General features: G+C 40.8%; 1 protein-coding gene across 3 annotated transcripts in view; it reads left to right on the top strand.

The window, feature by feature from the left end:
* Positions 1-14,761, top strand: part of psme4b (proteasome activator subunit 4b) — a 229,381-nt gene that overhangs the window by 125,438 nt on the left and 89,182 nt on the right. For all 3 annotated transcript variants that reach the window (XM_070889545.1, XM_070889544.1, XM_070889547.1), the window contains 7 exons: positions 42-111; positions 4,693-4,760; positions 5,235-5,450; positions 5,660-5,817; positions 9,292-9,387; positions 13,442-13,497; positions 14,471-14,527. In XM_070889545.1, the coding sequence (XP_070745646.1) occupies positions 42-111; positions 4,693-4,760; positions 5,235-5,450; positions 5,660-5,817; positions 9,292-9,387; positions 13,442-13,497; positions 14,471-14,527 (721 nt within the window). The remainder of the gene's footprint in view (positions 1-41; positions 112-4,692; positions 4,761-5,234; positions 5,451-5,659; positions 5,818-9,291; positions 9,388-13,441; positions 13,498-14,470; positions 14,528-14,761) is intronic.

Here is a 14,761-nt window from a genome sequence, read left to right as displayed (position 1 = left end):
GGTCTTTGAATTTACTATTTGTTTCCTTGTTTTGTTTCTAGTGTCGTCCAGCAACCGCTCTGAAACGATTTGTGCCACACTGCTGCAATGTAATAGCTCAACTAACCATCAGTAAGCATTGTAGTTTTAATATAAGTTGATTATACTAATCATGTGGTAATGGTGAATTTGAACATTTAATTTAGAGTGTTCAAAAGTTAGTCATAACAAATTTGTATGAAGAAGAACGGAGCCTGATAAAGATTGCCATACAAGTTTACAGTGCAAATTATGGTTCAACCTGGCCCAATATTCAGCTTGTGTTCAGTTCTATTCATGCTCCAAGTTCCCTAAGGGTTGGGGCCAATTTGGATGTGTGTACGTATCTGCCACTATCTCTGGTAATTCATGACCTCAGTTGCATTCCATTCACCATCATTATTCCAATATTAAGTGAATATATTAAATGTTACAACCCTGGTTGATTCTGGGAATTTCAGTCTTGCTGGTCTGCCTATTTTCTTGAGATTTTAGTTTGCACTGTGATGCCAGAACAAATCCTTAAATTGCAGTATTAGAGTATTTAAATATAGGGTGCTGTGTCATTTCTGTAATGCAAACCTTATCCTAAAATTTAAGAATGATTTGTGCTTGTGTTGCCTTTTCTTTTACTTCCCATTCTCTCTTGTATTTTATTAATTTTTTAAAAATGTTTAAACTTGCATGTTTTCCAGTGCCACTGCAGTTTTTCAAATTGGTAAAAACTAGCATGTTCAACCCTACAAATACATACCTACTCATTTAGGTTTAATGTTGAGTGCTGAAAAATGGTGAATGTTGCAACTGGAATGAACTTCTGTAGTGGAAGGACAACAAGCCAATTGAACCAACTTTCAGGCTACCTAAAACCTGATTTCGTGCATACTTTAGGATTTCCATCACCAATTTGCCCATTCTGAGAATGGGCCTTCATTGTTCAAACCTGAAGGCTGCTTGACTAAAAATTTTCTTGAAAGACCAGTTTTTGAGGTCAATAAAGATTGACCTGGTCATTGCATTGCCTAAGCAACCAGGTCAATCTTTTGCATTTTATTGAGCACATCGGGTGTTTGAGCATTCAATGAGGTATTTTGTTGGCAGTCTAATAAGATGATACCAGAATAAACTAGCAGCTGTGTTTTAAAAAAATATATATAATAATTTAAAGTGTGTACATGTATGTTAGGCACGTGCAACATCGAATGTGCATCAATTAAGTTGTTTGCTTCAACGCCTGATCTGTGAAGTTGTGTTCCCATGTAACCTGGGCAGTAACACAAGATTAGAAGCTGTAGTGGTGAACCTGTATTATAGTACCAGGTTGAAAACAAAGGCATACAATGTTGGGAAGGACAGTGGCAGGCCAGAGGATTGAGACATTTTTAGAAACCAGCCAAGGACGACTTAAAAAAAAATGATAAAGACAGAGAAGATAGCATATGACAGTAAACTAGCAAGAAATATAAAAACAGACCGTAAGAGTTTTTACAGGTACAGGTCGAGCGTCCGAAATCCGGAGTTCCGAAATTCAGAATGTTCCAGAATCCGGACACCGGGACGATCCTTTGCGGGGTCGTCCATAATCCGGAAAATGGTCCGAAATCTGGACCCGCCGTCGCCACCACCTTCGCTCCGCCACTGGACTCCTCGGCTGTCGCCGACCTCGTCCCGCCACTGACCTCCCCATCTCTGGCCGCCATCGACCTCGCCGGCACCCCCCCAGCCATGGGCTACCGATGCCCCCCCTCCGCTTTGGACTGCCACCGACCTCTCTTCCCCCAGCACCCCGGGCTGCCGCCAAACTCCGCCGCCAACCTCACCCTGCCTCAGGTCACAGTGCACCTCACCTCACCGTGGGCCGCTGCCCCCACCCCTCTTAAGAACCTCGGCCCGGGCGTTTCCAGATTTGGACGCTCCAACTGAATATAAAAAGGAAGCGACTAGCTAAAGTAAATGTTGGTTCCTTCGAGGAGACTGGAGAATTAATAATGGGAAACCGGGAAATGGCAGAGACTTTGAACTAATATTTTGTATCGGTCTTCATGGTAGAGGACACGAAAAACATTCCAATAGTTAATAATCAAGGAACTCTTTTGCGGGGGGGGGGGGGGGAGGGGAATCTTAAAACAATCACTATCACTAGAGATAAAGTACAAGGCAAACTAATGGGACTAAAGGTGGACAAGTACCCTGGACCTGATGGCCTTAAAAGAAGCGGCTGCAGAGATAGGGACCTTCTGTAAGGGACTACAGTTTGTAAGGGACAGACTTTGTAAGAATTCCCTGAATTCTGGAGAGGTCCCAGCGGACTGGAAAACTGCAAATAAAAAGAGGGAGACAGAAAGCATGAAACTATAGACCAATTAGCCAAACATCTGTCATTGGGAAAATGCTGGAGTCCATCATTAAGGAAGTAGTAGCAGGACATTTATGAAAATCATAATGCAGCCAAGCAGAGTCAGCATGGTTTTATGAAAGGGAAATCATGTTTGACAAATTTGCAGGAGTTCAATGAGGATGTAACGAGCAGAGTGGATAAGGGGGAAGCAGTGGATGTGGTGTATTTGGATTTCCAGAAAGCATTCGATAAGGTGCCACACAAAAGGTTACTGCACAAGATAAGAGCTCACGGGGTTGGGGATAATATATTAGCGTGGATAGAGGATTGGCTAAAGAACAGAAAACAGAGTCGGGATAAATGGGTCATTTTCAGGTTGGCAAACTATAACTAATGCGGTGCCGCAGGGATCCGTGCTGGGGCGGCAGCTATTTACAATTTATATTAATGACTTGGATGAATGGACTGAGTGCCGCATAGCCAAATTTGCTGATGATACAAAGATAGGTGAGAAAGCAAGTGTGAGGAGGACGTAAATAATCTACAAAGGGATATGGACAGGCTCAATGAGTGGGCAAAAATTTGGCAGATGGACTATAATGTGGTAAAATGTGAGGTTAATAACTTTGGTAGGAAAAATAAAAAAGCAAATTATTATTGAAATGGGGAGCGATTACAAAATGCTGTAGTACAGAGGAATCTGGGGGTTCTTGTACATGAAACGCAAAAAGTTAGCATGCAGGTACAACAAGTAATTATCAAGGCAAATGGAATATTGGTCTTCATTGCAAGGGGGATGGAGAATAAAAGTAGGGCAGTCCTGCTCCAACTATACAGGGCATAGTACTGTGTACAGTTTTGGTCTCTTTATTTAAGGAAGGATATACTTGCATTGGAGGCAGTTTAGACAAGGTTCACTAGTTTGATTCCTGAGATGAAGGGGTTCTCGTATGAAGAAAGGTTGCGCAGGTTGAGCCTATACTCACTGGAGTTTAGAAGAATGAGAGGTGATCGTATTGAAACATAAGATTCTGAGGGGGCTTGACAGGGTAGATGCAGAGAGGATGTTTCCCCTCGTGGGGGAATGTAGAACTCGGGGGCATAGTTTCAGAATAAGGGGTCGCCCATTTAAAATTAAAATGAGGAGGAATTTTTTCTGAGGGTCGTGAATCTTTGGAATTCTCGACCCCAGGGAGCTGTGGAGGCTGGGTCTTTGAATATATTTAAGGTGGAGATAGACAGATTTTTGAATGATAAGGGAGTCAAGGGTTATGGGGAGCAGGCAGAGAAGTGGAGTGGAGGCCAGGATCAGTTCAGCCATGATCTTATTGAAAGGCGGAGCAGGCTCGAGGGGCCAAATAGCTTTCTCCTGCTCCTATTTCTTATGTTCTTATTTTCAGAATAGAGAGGTGTGGTACTAAGTCATGTTTACATACATATAGATATGATTGTACCTTGACAGGACCCAAGTTAATCAGGGCTTGCCAGCATGGATTTCTAAATGGAGGATTGTGCTTAATGTCAAAATTCAGGGAAGAACTGGGAGCTGGATAGATATCTGAAGGAAAAACATTTGCAGGGCTACGGGGAAAGGGTGGGGGAGTGGGACTAACTGAGAGCTGGCACGGGCTCGACGGGCCGAATGGCCTTCCGTGCTGTAACCATTCTATGATTCTTACTTTCTAAAAGGATAGGTAAAATAAATTTAGTGGATGTAGTTAAATGGATTTCAAGAAGCATTTGACAGGGTATCAATGAGTTTTATGGCAAAGGTCTAGCTTGGCCCATAGAATTAAGGGAAAATATGATGACATAGAGAATTGGTTGGAGGGTAGAAAGCAAAAGGTCGGGGTAAATGGAAGTTTCTCAGACTGGAAAGATGTGGTGAGTGGTGTTCCATTGGGGTCTGTGGTGAGGCTGTTACTTATCCAAAATCTGAACTTGGGAGTGAAACGGCAATATACAATTTGTTGATAACATCACTTTAGGGGTATGGTAAACTGTGAAAGATTAAGAGGGCATTGATAGGCTAGCAGGATCGACAGATAGGTAGTCAGATGCAGCTCAATGTAGAGAGAAATGTGGTGTGAAGTAATTTTTGGAAATAAAAATAGGGAAAGGGGAGTAAAAAACCCAATCATTTAAGGAACAGTTGGATGATGTGATGGGGAAATTATAGGATCTTTCTGGAACGATGAGCCAAGTTGGGTTACATGGCCTTCCTCATCTGTGCCGATTTTAAGAATTTTTGATGATTGACTGTAAATGTGCATGTAAATGTGAAAGTCGAGCGTAAAATATCAAGCTGTATCAGATTTATTTTGCATTCTTTGCAGATGATGATGTATTACAAGAACAGGAGTTGGATAAGGAACTGCTTTGGAATCTTCAGCTGTTATCAGAGGTAAACTCAAGATTATCAAAATGAGCCATGACCTGCATAGGTGGAAAACTTAAAACTGACCTAATAGAATATGGTGGTGATTGTCCCCATTTACACCCATGATGCAGTATTTAAAATATATATATAATGCTTTTGTTTTTTCCACATTGGTCTGATCTGTTTCTGAGCACCCTATTTGAATCTTTTGGATTCTTCTGTTATAACCTCTCATTTGCAGTGTTTGGTTCAGAAAATGTAGCAACTAAATATGAACTTCTGTTATGTGTAATAGTTTGGCATCACCAGAAGTTCTATCATGTCAGGGACATATCAAGACTTGATATCTGGTTAACTTGGAAACCAAAATGGAAGGTGACGTGAAGTCAAGAGCAGAAAAATTAGCTAAATGCTTTTCCGTTTTAAAAAAGTGTTTGAAAAATGGTGCTCGTTCCAAGTTTGCAGAGCTTAATGCAAATGCTTACGTTTTTTTTTCAGATAACACGCGTAGATGGTGATAAGTTGTTGCCATACAAGGATCAACTTGTAAAGATTCTACAACGAACATTGCACTTGAAGTGTAAACAGGGTTACACTCTGGCTGGAAACTTGTTACATCACCTACTTCGTTCAACTACACTAATCTATCCAACCGAGTACTGCAGCGTGCCAGGTGGTTTTGATAAAGCTTTCACAGAATATTTTCCCATTAAGGTATGCATTGTTTGTCAATGACTGTGATAAAGATGTATTCATCTGATTTTTTTTTTGGATTATGCTTCTGCAAATTGTTTTGGGACACTTTAAAGGCACTACATAAATGCAAATTACTGTTGATCAATTGGAATGTTTTTGCTAAGTCATTGTATTTAAATGATATGCATTTTTCTGCTCTTTTCCACTTCTCCAAAATATGTTTGTAGGATTGGGGAAGACCAGGAGATCTTTGGAAGTTAGGAATTCAGTGGCATGTGGCTTCTACAGAGGAGATAAGTTTTGCTTACTACTTGTTGGATAACTTCCTTCAGCCTGAGCTGTGCAGACTCCAACGATGCGCTGCTGGAGACCTAGAAATGTCAAGGTTTGTTATCTCATTAATAAGACAATCTTTGGGAGTAACTTGGGAAAGGGGAAAAAGATGAGGCAGCTATTTTAAAATATTGGAAAAATTGATGGTCATTTCATAGGATTTTTTTGTCAAAGCTATTCTTCTAATCCTGGCAATTTAATAATGTATACAAAATACATTTTTGTAGTTAGCATGTAAATCACTTGCACCAGCTGATCTTAAGGTCTAATGGCCCCAAGTTTCCACATGATTTGCTCCTGATTTTTAGGAGCAACTGGTGTAGAACGGAGTATCTTAGAAATTCAAATTCTCGGCATTTAGTTTGCTCCAGTTCTAGTCAGTTAGAACAGTTTCACTTTGGAACAGAATTTTTTTTTCAAAAGGGGGCGTGTCCGGCCACTTACGCCTGATTTCAAAGTTTCGTGAGTGAAAACTTACTCCAAACTAACTTAGAATGGAGTAAGTGAAGATTTTTGTACGCTCGAAAAAACCTTGTCTACACTTTAGAAAATCAGGCGTAGGTTACAAATTAGGCGTAGGGAACGAGGTGGGGGGGGGGGGGAGGGGGGAGAGGGGAGGGGAAGGGGAAGGGAAGTCATTAAATTCTACAATCAATCCTTAGTTATACTTATACAAATATTATACAAATAAATCCAACCTGAATAAAAATTTATAAGCAAAGAAAAGATTAAATAAACCATGTTCCTACCTGTGTGAAATAGCATCAGCCTTCGAGCTGCTGTGCTTCAGGCAGGCCTTTCATGTTGGAGACAGGCAGGGGTGTGGCGTCAGTGTCTCGACAGCAGCGGCAGCAAGCTTCGAGCTGAGCTGCAGTGCTTGAGGCAGGCCTTCATTCTCTTCGTGGCTGGCCGCGAAGAATCAGCAGCGGACCGACGTGAGGCCATTCGGCCATAGGATATCAGTGGCTGGCCGGCAGCCGAAGAATCAACACCTGACACACGCAGCTCTTTATGGTGCTTGAGGCCATTCGGCCACGCTTTAGGGGCGGCGTCAGTGGCTCGACGGCAGCCGAAGATACAGCAGCAGCCTTCGAGCTGTGAGGGGGACTGAGGCCATTTGGACAGGGAGAGGCAGCCACATCGACAGTTTTATATTTAAATTTGCAGAATGGGTGCTGCATTGTCAACACCGCGTATTATGCAATGGTTTGCCATCTTTGTTCTTGGTGGACGTTGATCCATTGCAAAGTTGAATTGGCATTCTTATTTCTCCAAACACACAGTCCTTAATTTGCATGCACCAATGCAGCACCGGTTCTGCAAGTTTAGCAGTGAAAAGCTGAACTCGCTGACTTCAGCAGGTGATTTATTCAGCAGTGCTGCTAAAAGCACTCCCTCACACACAGAAATATCAAAAAAAATTAAATTACAAGCCTTTGCAGGGGTCCAAGAAACAAATCTTCACTTTTTCTGCAGTATTTTTAAAAATGGCCGAGTGCCAATGTTTGTGTGAGACTGCGCGTGCGCGCACGCTCCAACGCGCACGTGCAGGGTTGCCGGCACCACGAAGGCTAATTTAAATTGTACCCGCCCCCTGCTACTTAGAAAATCGTCGCGAGTGTTAGGCTCCGCCCCCTGCTGCGAAGAGCGCGCCGCGCCAAGCAGACATCGAGCTCCAAGGATCGCGAGAATATCGGACTTTTTTTCGGCGCAGTTTCCGGCGCGAAAAACAGGCGCCCAGCTCGGAGCTGTGCCGTTTTCGCTGTGGGACGAAACTTGGGGCCAATGATTCAAATTAGTTGGGTTTCTTATTGGAATTTTGCATTTGGATAAAATTGTGGAGTGAGCCTGTAAACATGACTTGAATTGTCTTTATCTTAAATTCTATCCCATGCAAACTGTAATTGACATGTCCTGTGAAGTTGCAAAGTTTTCAGCATAAGACTAGAATAAAGATGTTGGAATATGGGTAAAAAGTAACCTTTAGACTGCTGGTTAATCGCAGGGAATTTCAGATTCTTTGGGTTGACCTATTCAGCGCACAAATGCTATGATGCTATATACCAAAATTCAAATACCAGGAATCATTTTATTTCTATTCCATTAGCTTTATATAAATATATTAACAATCTTGCATCTGCTTCCATTTTCTGTCTACAAAGCCTTGCTTCCTATTGTCATGTTTGTTGTCGCACTTTTGTGTCAACTGTTCCATTATAAATTCTTGTATCTAATTGTATAACATAAACCGGCGATGTAAACTTGTCATGCCATAATTGCCACAGATGACAGTGTGACTGTCCTCTCCCAGCAGGGAAATATTAAAAATCCTGCACCTGATCCAATGTTCCCTGCCCTCTATCCCCACCTCACCTGAAGACTCCACTTGGTTCTTCACTCCCCGTGTACATCACCATGGATATCAACTAGTTCTACTAAAATAAATACATTTAAAGAATTTTAAAGTTTTTTGTTTGCACTGTTTCTTTTTTCCCATTTTGATTTTTATTAATTTTTCACCTGGATTCTAGATGGAGTGCTCCATTCCTCCCACCAGAAAAACCCTACACCCACTGTGACAGCCAGTTGTTTCTTTAATAACTCCTGTTTTCACCTCCGCCACTACCCTGTGGTCAGTCCTAAATTTGCCTTTCACTGATTTGAACCTGTGCCCCTTTATTGAACTCTTGCAATTTAGTTTGACAAAATTTAACAGGTTTTATTACCATTTTTTATCTACTTTTAAGGTTGAAAGGCCAAAATCTCTCCAGTCTTTCCTTATCTCTGACACGTGGAATCAGCTTTGTGGCTTATCTCTGAACTGCCTCCAATGTTTAACTATCTCCTTTTCTGTCTGTGATCAGAACTGAACACAGTAGTCAAGGTGTGGTCTAACCAGAGCGGTATACAATTTGAATATGATTTCCTCTGATTTATGCTCCACTGTATTGACTGTATAACTTTGCTTTCTGTTTCTTTTGTTGATTGCTTCTCCTTGGTGATTTGACATGTTGAGTGTCAAGTCTACTTCGGCCCCATAATCTTTATTTAAAGTATACTGTAGCTATTTTGACACCAGTCATGGAGTAAGTACATGTATTGCCATTTGTTCTATTTGCAGTACTTTACAATTGTCTGTATAGGTTCAAAAATGCTGGCAGGAGAGCTATAGCTAGAGTTATAACTGTGCTGAGTCATTGTAATATTCTCCTCCATAACTACTGTAATACCATTTTGAAGAGTTTATTTATGACAATTCCTTTATATTTAGATTGTAGCCATGTGGAAAATAATCAAAAAAGGACAATTTGGCAGAAGTACCAGCAGAGCCTGCATTTCATGTGTCTTAATATTTAAATCACAATGCTTCAAACCAGAGGAAAGAAACAGTAATTTATAAAAAGAATACTATATTTTCTTGCTTAAATATAGATATATATGTGCCAGAGCATGCTTCAAACTGGTGCATTTTTAAGGTGAATATTTATATGCTTCTAGAAAAAAGATTTTTTTTTGTCCCCAACAGAGATGACATACACCAGAGTTTGTGTATTGTCCAGAACTGCCTGATGGGCTCAGGGAGCCTGCTGCCTTTCCTGGGAGGAGAACCCATACATGGCTTGTAAGGGAATTTAGTGCCTATGAATTATCTGTCATTTAAAAGCATTTGAATCCCATTGCTTGCTCTTTCCATTTTTCCCTTTAATTTCCTCCCCTTCTCTCCTCATGATTTATGCTAGACTATGGTTCTACAAGTATTGGCTGCCTCCTGAAAATTCACCGAAGGGTCAATTCTTCATGTGCAAGCAAAAACAAAGTATCAGGAAGTTATTTGTCTATTGAAGGCATCACAGTTGACCCTTGTCTATGCTATCTATGTGTATATACCTTTCTATTTGGGACAACTGGATATCATTCAGGAATGGAAGCCCAGTTTATTTTCCTCAATCTTGAGTAGGGAAGCTGAGGCTAATTATCGTACCCACTATGCTAAAATCAGCTTACTCTGTCCAGATGAGGCTATGTATTTATTCATTGAGATCACCCTGTATATTTTCTTCTTGGCCTCAAGACGGTTGAATTGTTTCACTGCAATATCCAGGAAACTCAGTCAATGCTTGAGCATACCTTGAGTATTCATGAAAATATTAAAACAAAGACAAATGGCTAGACTTTCCACTTCGCGTCGACCATCTATCGCCCAAAACGGACCTCTGTTGCCCATTTTCAAGAAGTGAAAACTAGGCCCAAAACATCGCTGGTAAAACAGGTGCCCAAGTTTCCACTCACATCGCCGAAATGATCGCCCACACAAGGCCCATCCCAAGTTTCGGCACTTAGCATGCACTTCAATGGGCTGATGCAAGGCCCAAAAGAGTGCTGAGAAATAGTTGCTTTTACTGGGCTTAACAGAAGGAAATGGGCACTACGGACGCCATTTTGAAGATTGGAGGAAGGGTGGAGGCAGCAGAAAAGAAGGAGGTAAATAGTTGTGAGTTAGAGAGTTAATTTAAAGCCAATTCTACTCAGAATATTAGATCAGGGTATATAAAGTACGTATTATAAAGTTATTTTGGAAATAGCTTTTATATATTGAAATTATTTTGGAAATAGCTTTTACATAGTGAAATTATTTACTGATATTGTTGGGGCCTATTAAACTGACTGGTATACAGCGTAGAGCGTACAGAGGACAGTGAGTAGAGAGATTATTTTTAATTAGTGAAAGTAATTATTGATAGTGATGGGGCCGATGCTTTCCCTGCCGTTAATTGTAACTGCTCACACACTGGTTACTGAAAGGATCAATCAAAGAGGTGGCAGAGTAATGTGTAGACGGAGACAAAGACATAGGAGGCGACCGTACAGCCAACGAAGGTACTTGGAAAAACAATCTTACCTGAACTTGTCTGAAAATGCTTGTCTTAGGAGGCTGCAATTCCAGAAGGAGGTCAACGATGAGATATGCCAACTCATCAAGGGTAATTTGCAGACTTCCAGCACCATCAGAACCGCACACTCCGTTGAGGTGAAGGTTACTGTTGCCCTAGCCTTCTACGCATCGGGATCTTTTCAGGCTTCAGCTGGCGACATCTGCCATATCTCTCTGCATGCTACACACTGCTGCATTCGACAGGTGACTGAAGCCCTTTACGCTCGCAGGATGGACTTCATAAATTTCCCAATGACCAGGGAGGCACAGACCAAGAGGGCTTTGGGTTTCTACAGAATATCACACTTCCCCAAGGTTACAGGGAGCAATAGACTGCACGCACATTACCCTGAAAGCACCCTTAAAGAACGCGGAGGTGCTTCGTAACAGAAAGGGGTTCCACTCCCTAAATGTATAGCTTGTTGTCGACCACAATCAAACAATTCTGACAGTAAATGCTACATTTCTACACAACTTATTAGGGCATTAACGGTGCTCATTATTATTAAACATACATATCAATACATATCAATTTTTCAATAACCCATCACATGAATACTTTTCAATACCCCATATGCACAAGGGTTCACCAGGGCTGACATGACCTAATTCGTAAATCAAGGTTACCTCAAAAGTATATATCAAATTGCATTATAATTGCAGGACATTACATGTGTAACTAAAATATTTTCAAGATGCATTTAATAATGTTTGACACATTGCACACTTCCCACCGAGACTCATGGGTGGGTTCGGCCACACCACGGGTCGTGACCGAACGGCTGTCAGGCCCCACTAAGACAACCGCAAGCTCCTCTTATTCGGACAGAATTTGAATCTGAGCAGAGCCGCCACCTGTCCCTCCTGCTCGACTCGATTGATCTATCTTCTGTAAATGATAAGATAACATTGCATGGCATAAGCTAATTGACTTGGTAATAAACATTTAAGATTGACAGATTTAAATGTTCGATTAGAACTTTGCATTGCATATGAACAATATTCCAGAATATAAAATTCAACTTAGTGTTGGGATGCATAAATTAATTTATAATTTAATTAATTAATACTATAACGAACTGACATTCAAGATTCCAATTAAAATTTGCATACATCATTTAAATATTACATATGTATAATTTTAAATATAAAATGCAACTTACTCTGGCTGCTGCCAACAGGCTGTTCCATCTTTTCCTGCACTGGTCAGGTGTACATACTTCGTTTGATGCCGAGGTTACCACATCGGCAATCTCGGCCCAGATTCTCCGATATACACAGGGTGGATGTTTCCCATGCCCGCCCCATGTTAAGTCATCCCACCTGCCGCTCACTATGTTCACAAGTGCCTCGTTGGCCTCCTCGCTAAAGGGTTTGGCCCTTTTCCGTTCAGTATCTCCTTCCATATTCATATATATTTCAATATATTTATCAATATATTAGATAATATATTTTATTTCCAATATTGATCAAAAAAAAAATTAAAAGTCAAAAAGAATGATTAATTTTCCACAAGAATTCTAATTGCAATACAACCACACACAAACAGCTCCTCCTCCCAGCCTTCCTTCCTCCCTCCCTCTCTCTCTCTGACCCTCCCTGTGTTTCTGAGCATGTGTGATGACTCCTGACCCCTCAAAACACGGTAAAGAAACTCAACCACAAAAAAAATCCCCCACATACGCAAAATAGCGTTGCTAAGGAAGCTTTTTTTTAACTTCCGTTTTCAGTGGGCGATCGTGGGATTGCTGAAAAATCACATCGCCCATTTGACATCGCCGGGGTAAGGCCGAGTGGAAAATCGCAAAAAAAAAAATGGGCCTTGTGCTGGCGATCAGCAAGGCCGAGACGTCCCACATCGCAAGAACATGGCCCATTTTTTTGGGCCTTAGCCACCTAGTGGAAAGTCTAGCCCTAAAGAGTTTCTTGTAGAGCGCAGGATTACCTAGATAATTAGCATCTCCTGCAAGTGGAGTCCACTGAATAATTTGGGCAATTATTTTAATGAAGTACCCAGTTTAATACATTATTGGTTCTTGGAGATTATTTTAATACTTTATACACCTATATATTTTATGTGTAATTACCAAAAAAATACACATTTAGCATAAAGTGATATCACCTCTTGCATGTTTCCCCATTTTTATAAAGTCCTCACCTCTGGCAAACTTATCAACATGGGGAAAATTCTGAAAGTAGCAGTACTGGTAATCAGAGGCAGCTTGAGAACAGTTAGATGTAGTCCTTACTACTCGGGGGATCAAGGGGTATGGCGAGAAAGCAGGAATGGGATACTGAAGTTGTATGTTCAGCCATAACTCATTGAATGGCGGTGCAGGCTCGAAGGGCCGAATGGCCTACTCCTGCACCTATTTTCTATGTTTCTATGTTCCTCTCTCACAGCTCCTGTTGGGAGAGTGCAGAACTAGGGGGCATAACCTTAACCTTAAAATTAGAGCTAGGCCGTTCAAGAGTGATGTTAGGAAGGATTTCTGCCCTCCCCCACCCCCCCTATCTCCCAGGAAAAAAGCCATTGAGGCTAGGTCAATTTGAAATTTCAAAACTGAGATCGATAGATTTTTGTTATGCAAGGGTATGGATTACAGAGCCAATGCGGGTGGATGGAGTTGAGATACAGATCAGTTATGTTAACCTATTTTAAAATGCATTTTTATGTTGAATGCTCAGTTTTAATGTGACACTGCATTTTTCTTGTAAGGATGATGTAATTATTCTTATGCAGGGCTCCAACTTTGATGTCTTTGGAAGAGACCAAACTCTGTACTGGTGTCAATTATGGTATGTAGCAAAATAATTACTTTTATTTTAAGTTATATTTCACAAATACACACTTTCATTTTTGATATCCATATCTCCAAATATAAATTGTTCATTGTCCATATTTAGAAACTCTTTATGTAAGGCTTCTAAGAAACTGGCGTAAGATTGTACTTCTGTGTTTCTAATGTCTGAGCTGATGCGGTAGAAATGATCTTCATTGGACCATCGCAACAGTGATAGGAAATTCAAATTCTGCTCACACTGAAATCTTTTAGAAAATAATTTTAATTGCTTGAAAAATTGAACCTAGTAACTTGAGAGTTCTCTTTTATAGTTTTACTTAATTATTTGTGCATGGTGCGTATAAGAATACGCAGTGATTTATTTCAAATTATTTTATACAACATGAACTAGCTGATGAGTATCATAAGGCTTTAGAACCAGTTCCTATGAAATAAATATTGTAGGAAGAAAAGTTGTAGAAACTTTGGTTATATTTACCCAGATGGCTAAAATATTTCCTGTTTTACTTATATATACAACGGGTTGTTATTCCCCACATTGTATAGTCTTCCTGTGCCACACACCTTCCCTGGCTGAGGGGGTGGGCTTCTTCCCATTTGCTGAGAGGTGTGTGTGAGAAGGATGGTGTAATTTGGCTCTGAATTTAGTCTCGCTGTTGTAACTGAAGTGCATCTCATCTCCTGATTTTGTGTTTAGATTGCATCCCAACATAATACCAAAATTCCTGCTTTTGTACCTGCTGTAGACCTGCTTCTGAAACTAAACAAAAGTGCCTTCACCGCAAGGACTGCAGCAGTTCAAGAAGGCGGCCCACCGCCATTTTTTCAAGGGCAATTAGGGATGAGCAATAAATGCTGTCCTTGCCAGTGATGTCCACCTCCTGTGAACAAATAAAAAACAAAAATTGTGTTGCTCGTGTAAAATCCTGACTCCATCTCTGATCTATACTGTAATTTCTGATTGTTAGATCCTGCAAGAGAAAACTACAGGGAAGTGATTGCTCAAGTCATGAGGAAACTGCTGCGTAAGTATCATAAACTACGATGATCACTTGAAACTGATATGTTCCAGTGATGATCATCTGGTAATTAGCAGAAGTATGGAACATAGAAAAAGGATCAAGCCCTTAATCCTGTTCTCTCAGCAGGCCATAGACAATTCCCATTTCCCCAGGTACCTACCTTCGCTGCTATATCTTGCATTCCCCTTTTGATGTGTATCCTCAGTTTTAGAAACGATTAGGATAAAATTTAATATG

This window comes from Pristiophorus japonicus, chromosome 9, assembly GCF_044704955.1.
Source record: "Pristiophorus japonicus isolate sPriJap1 chromosome 9, sPriJap1.hap1, whole genome shotgun sequence".
NCBI classification, from domain to species: Eukaryota; Metazoa; Chordata; class Chondrichthyes; family Pristiophoridae; genus Pristiophorus; species Pristiophorus japonicus.
Note: the sequence above shows the minus strand (reverse complement) of the source record. Positions and strands in the feature narration are given on the sequence as shown.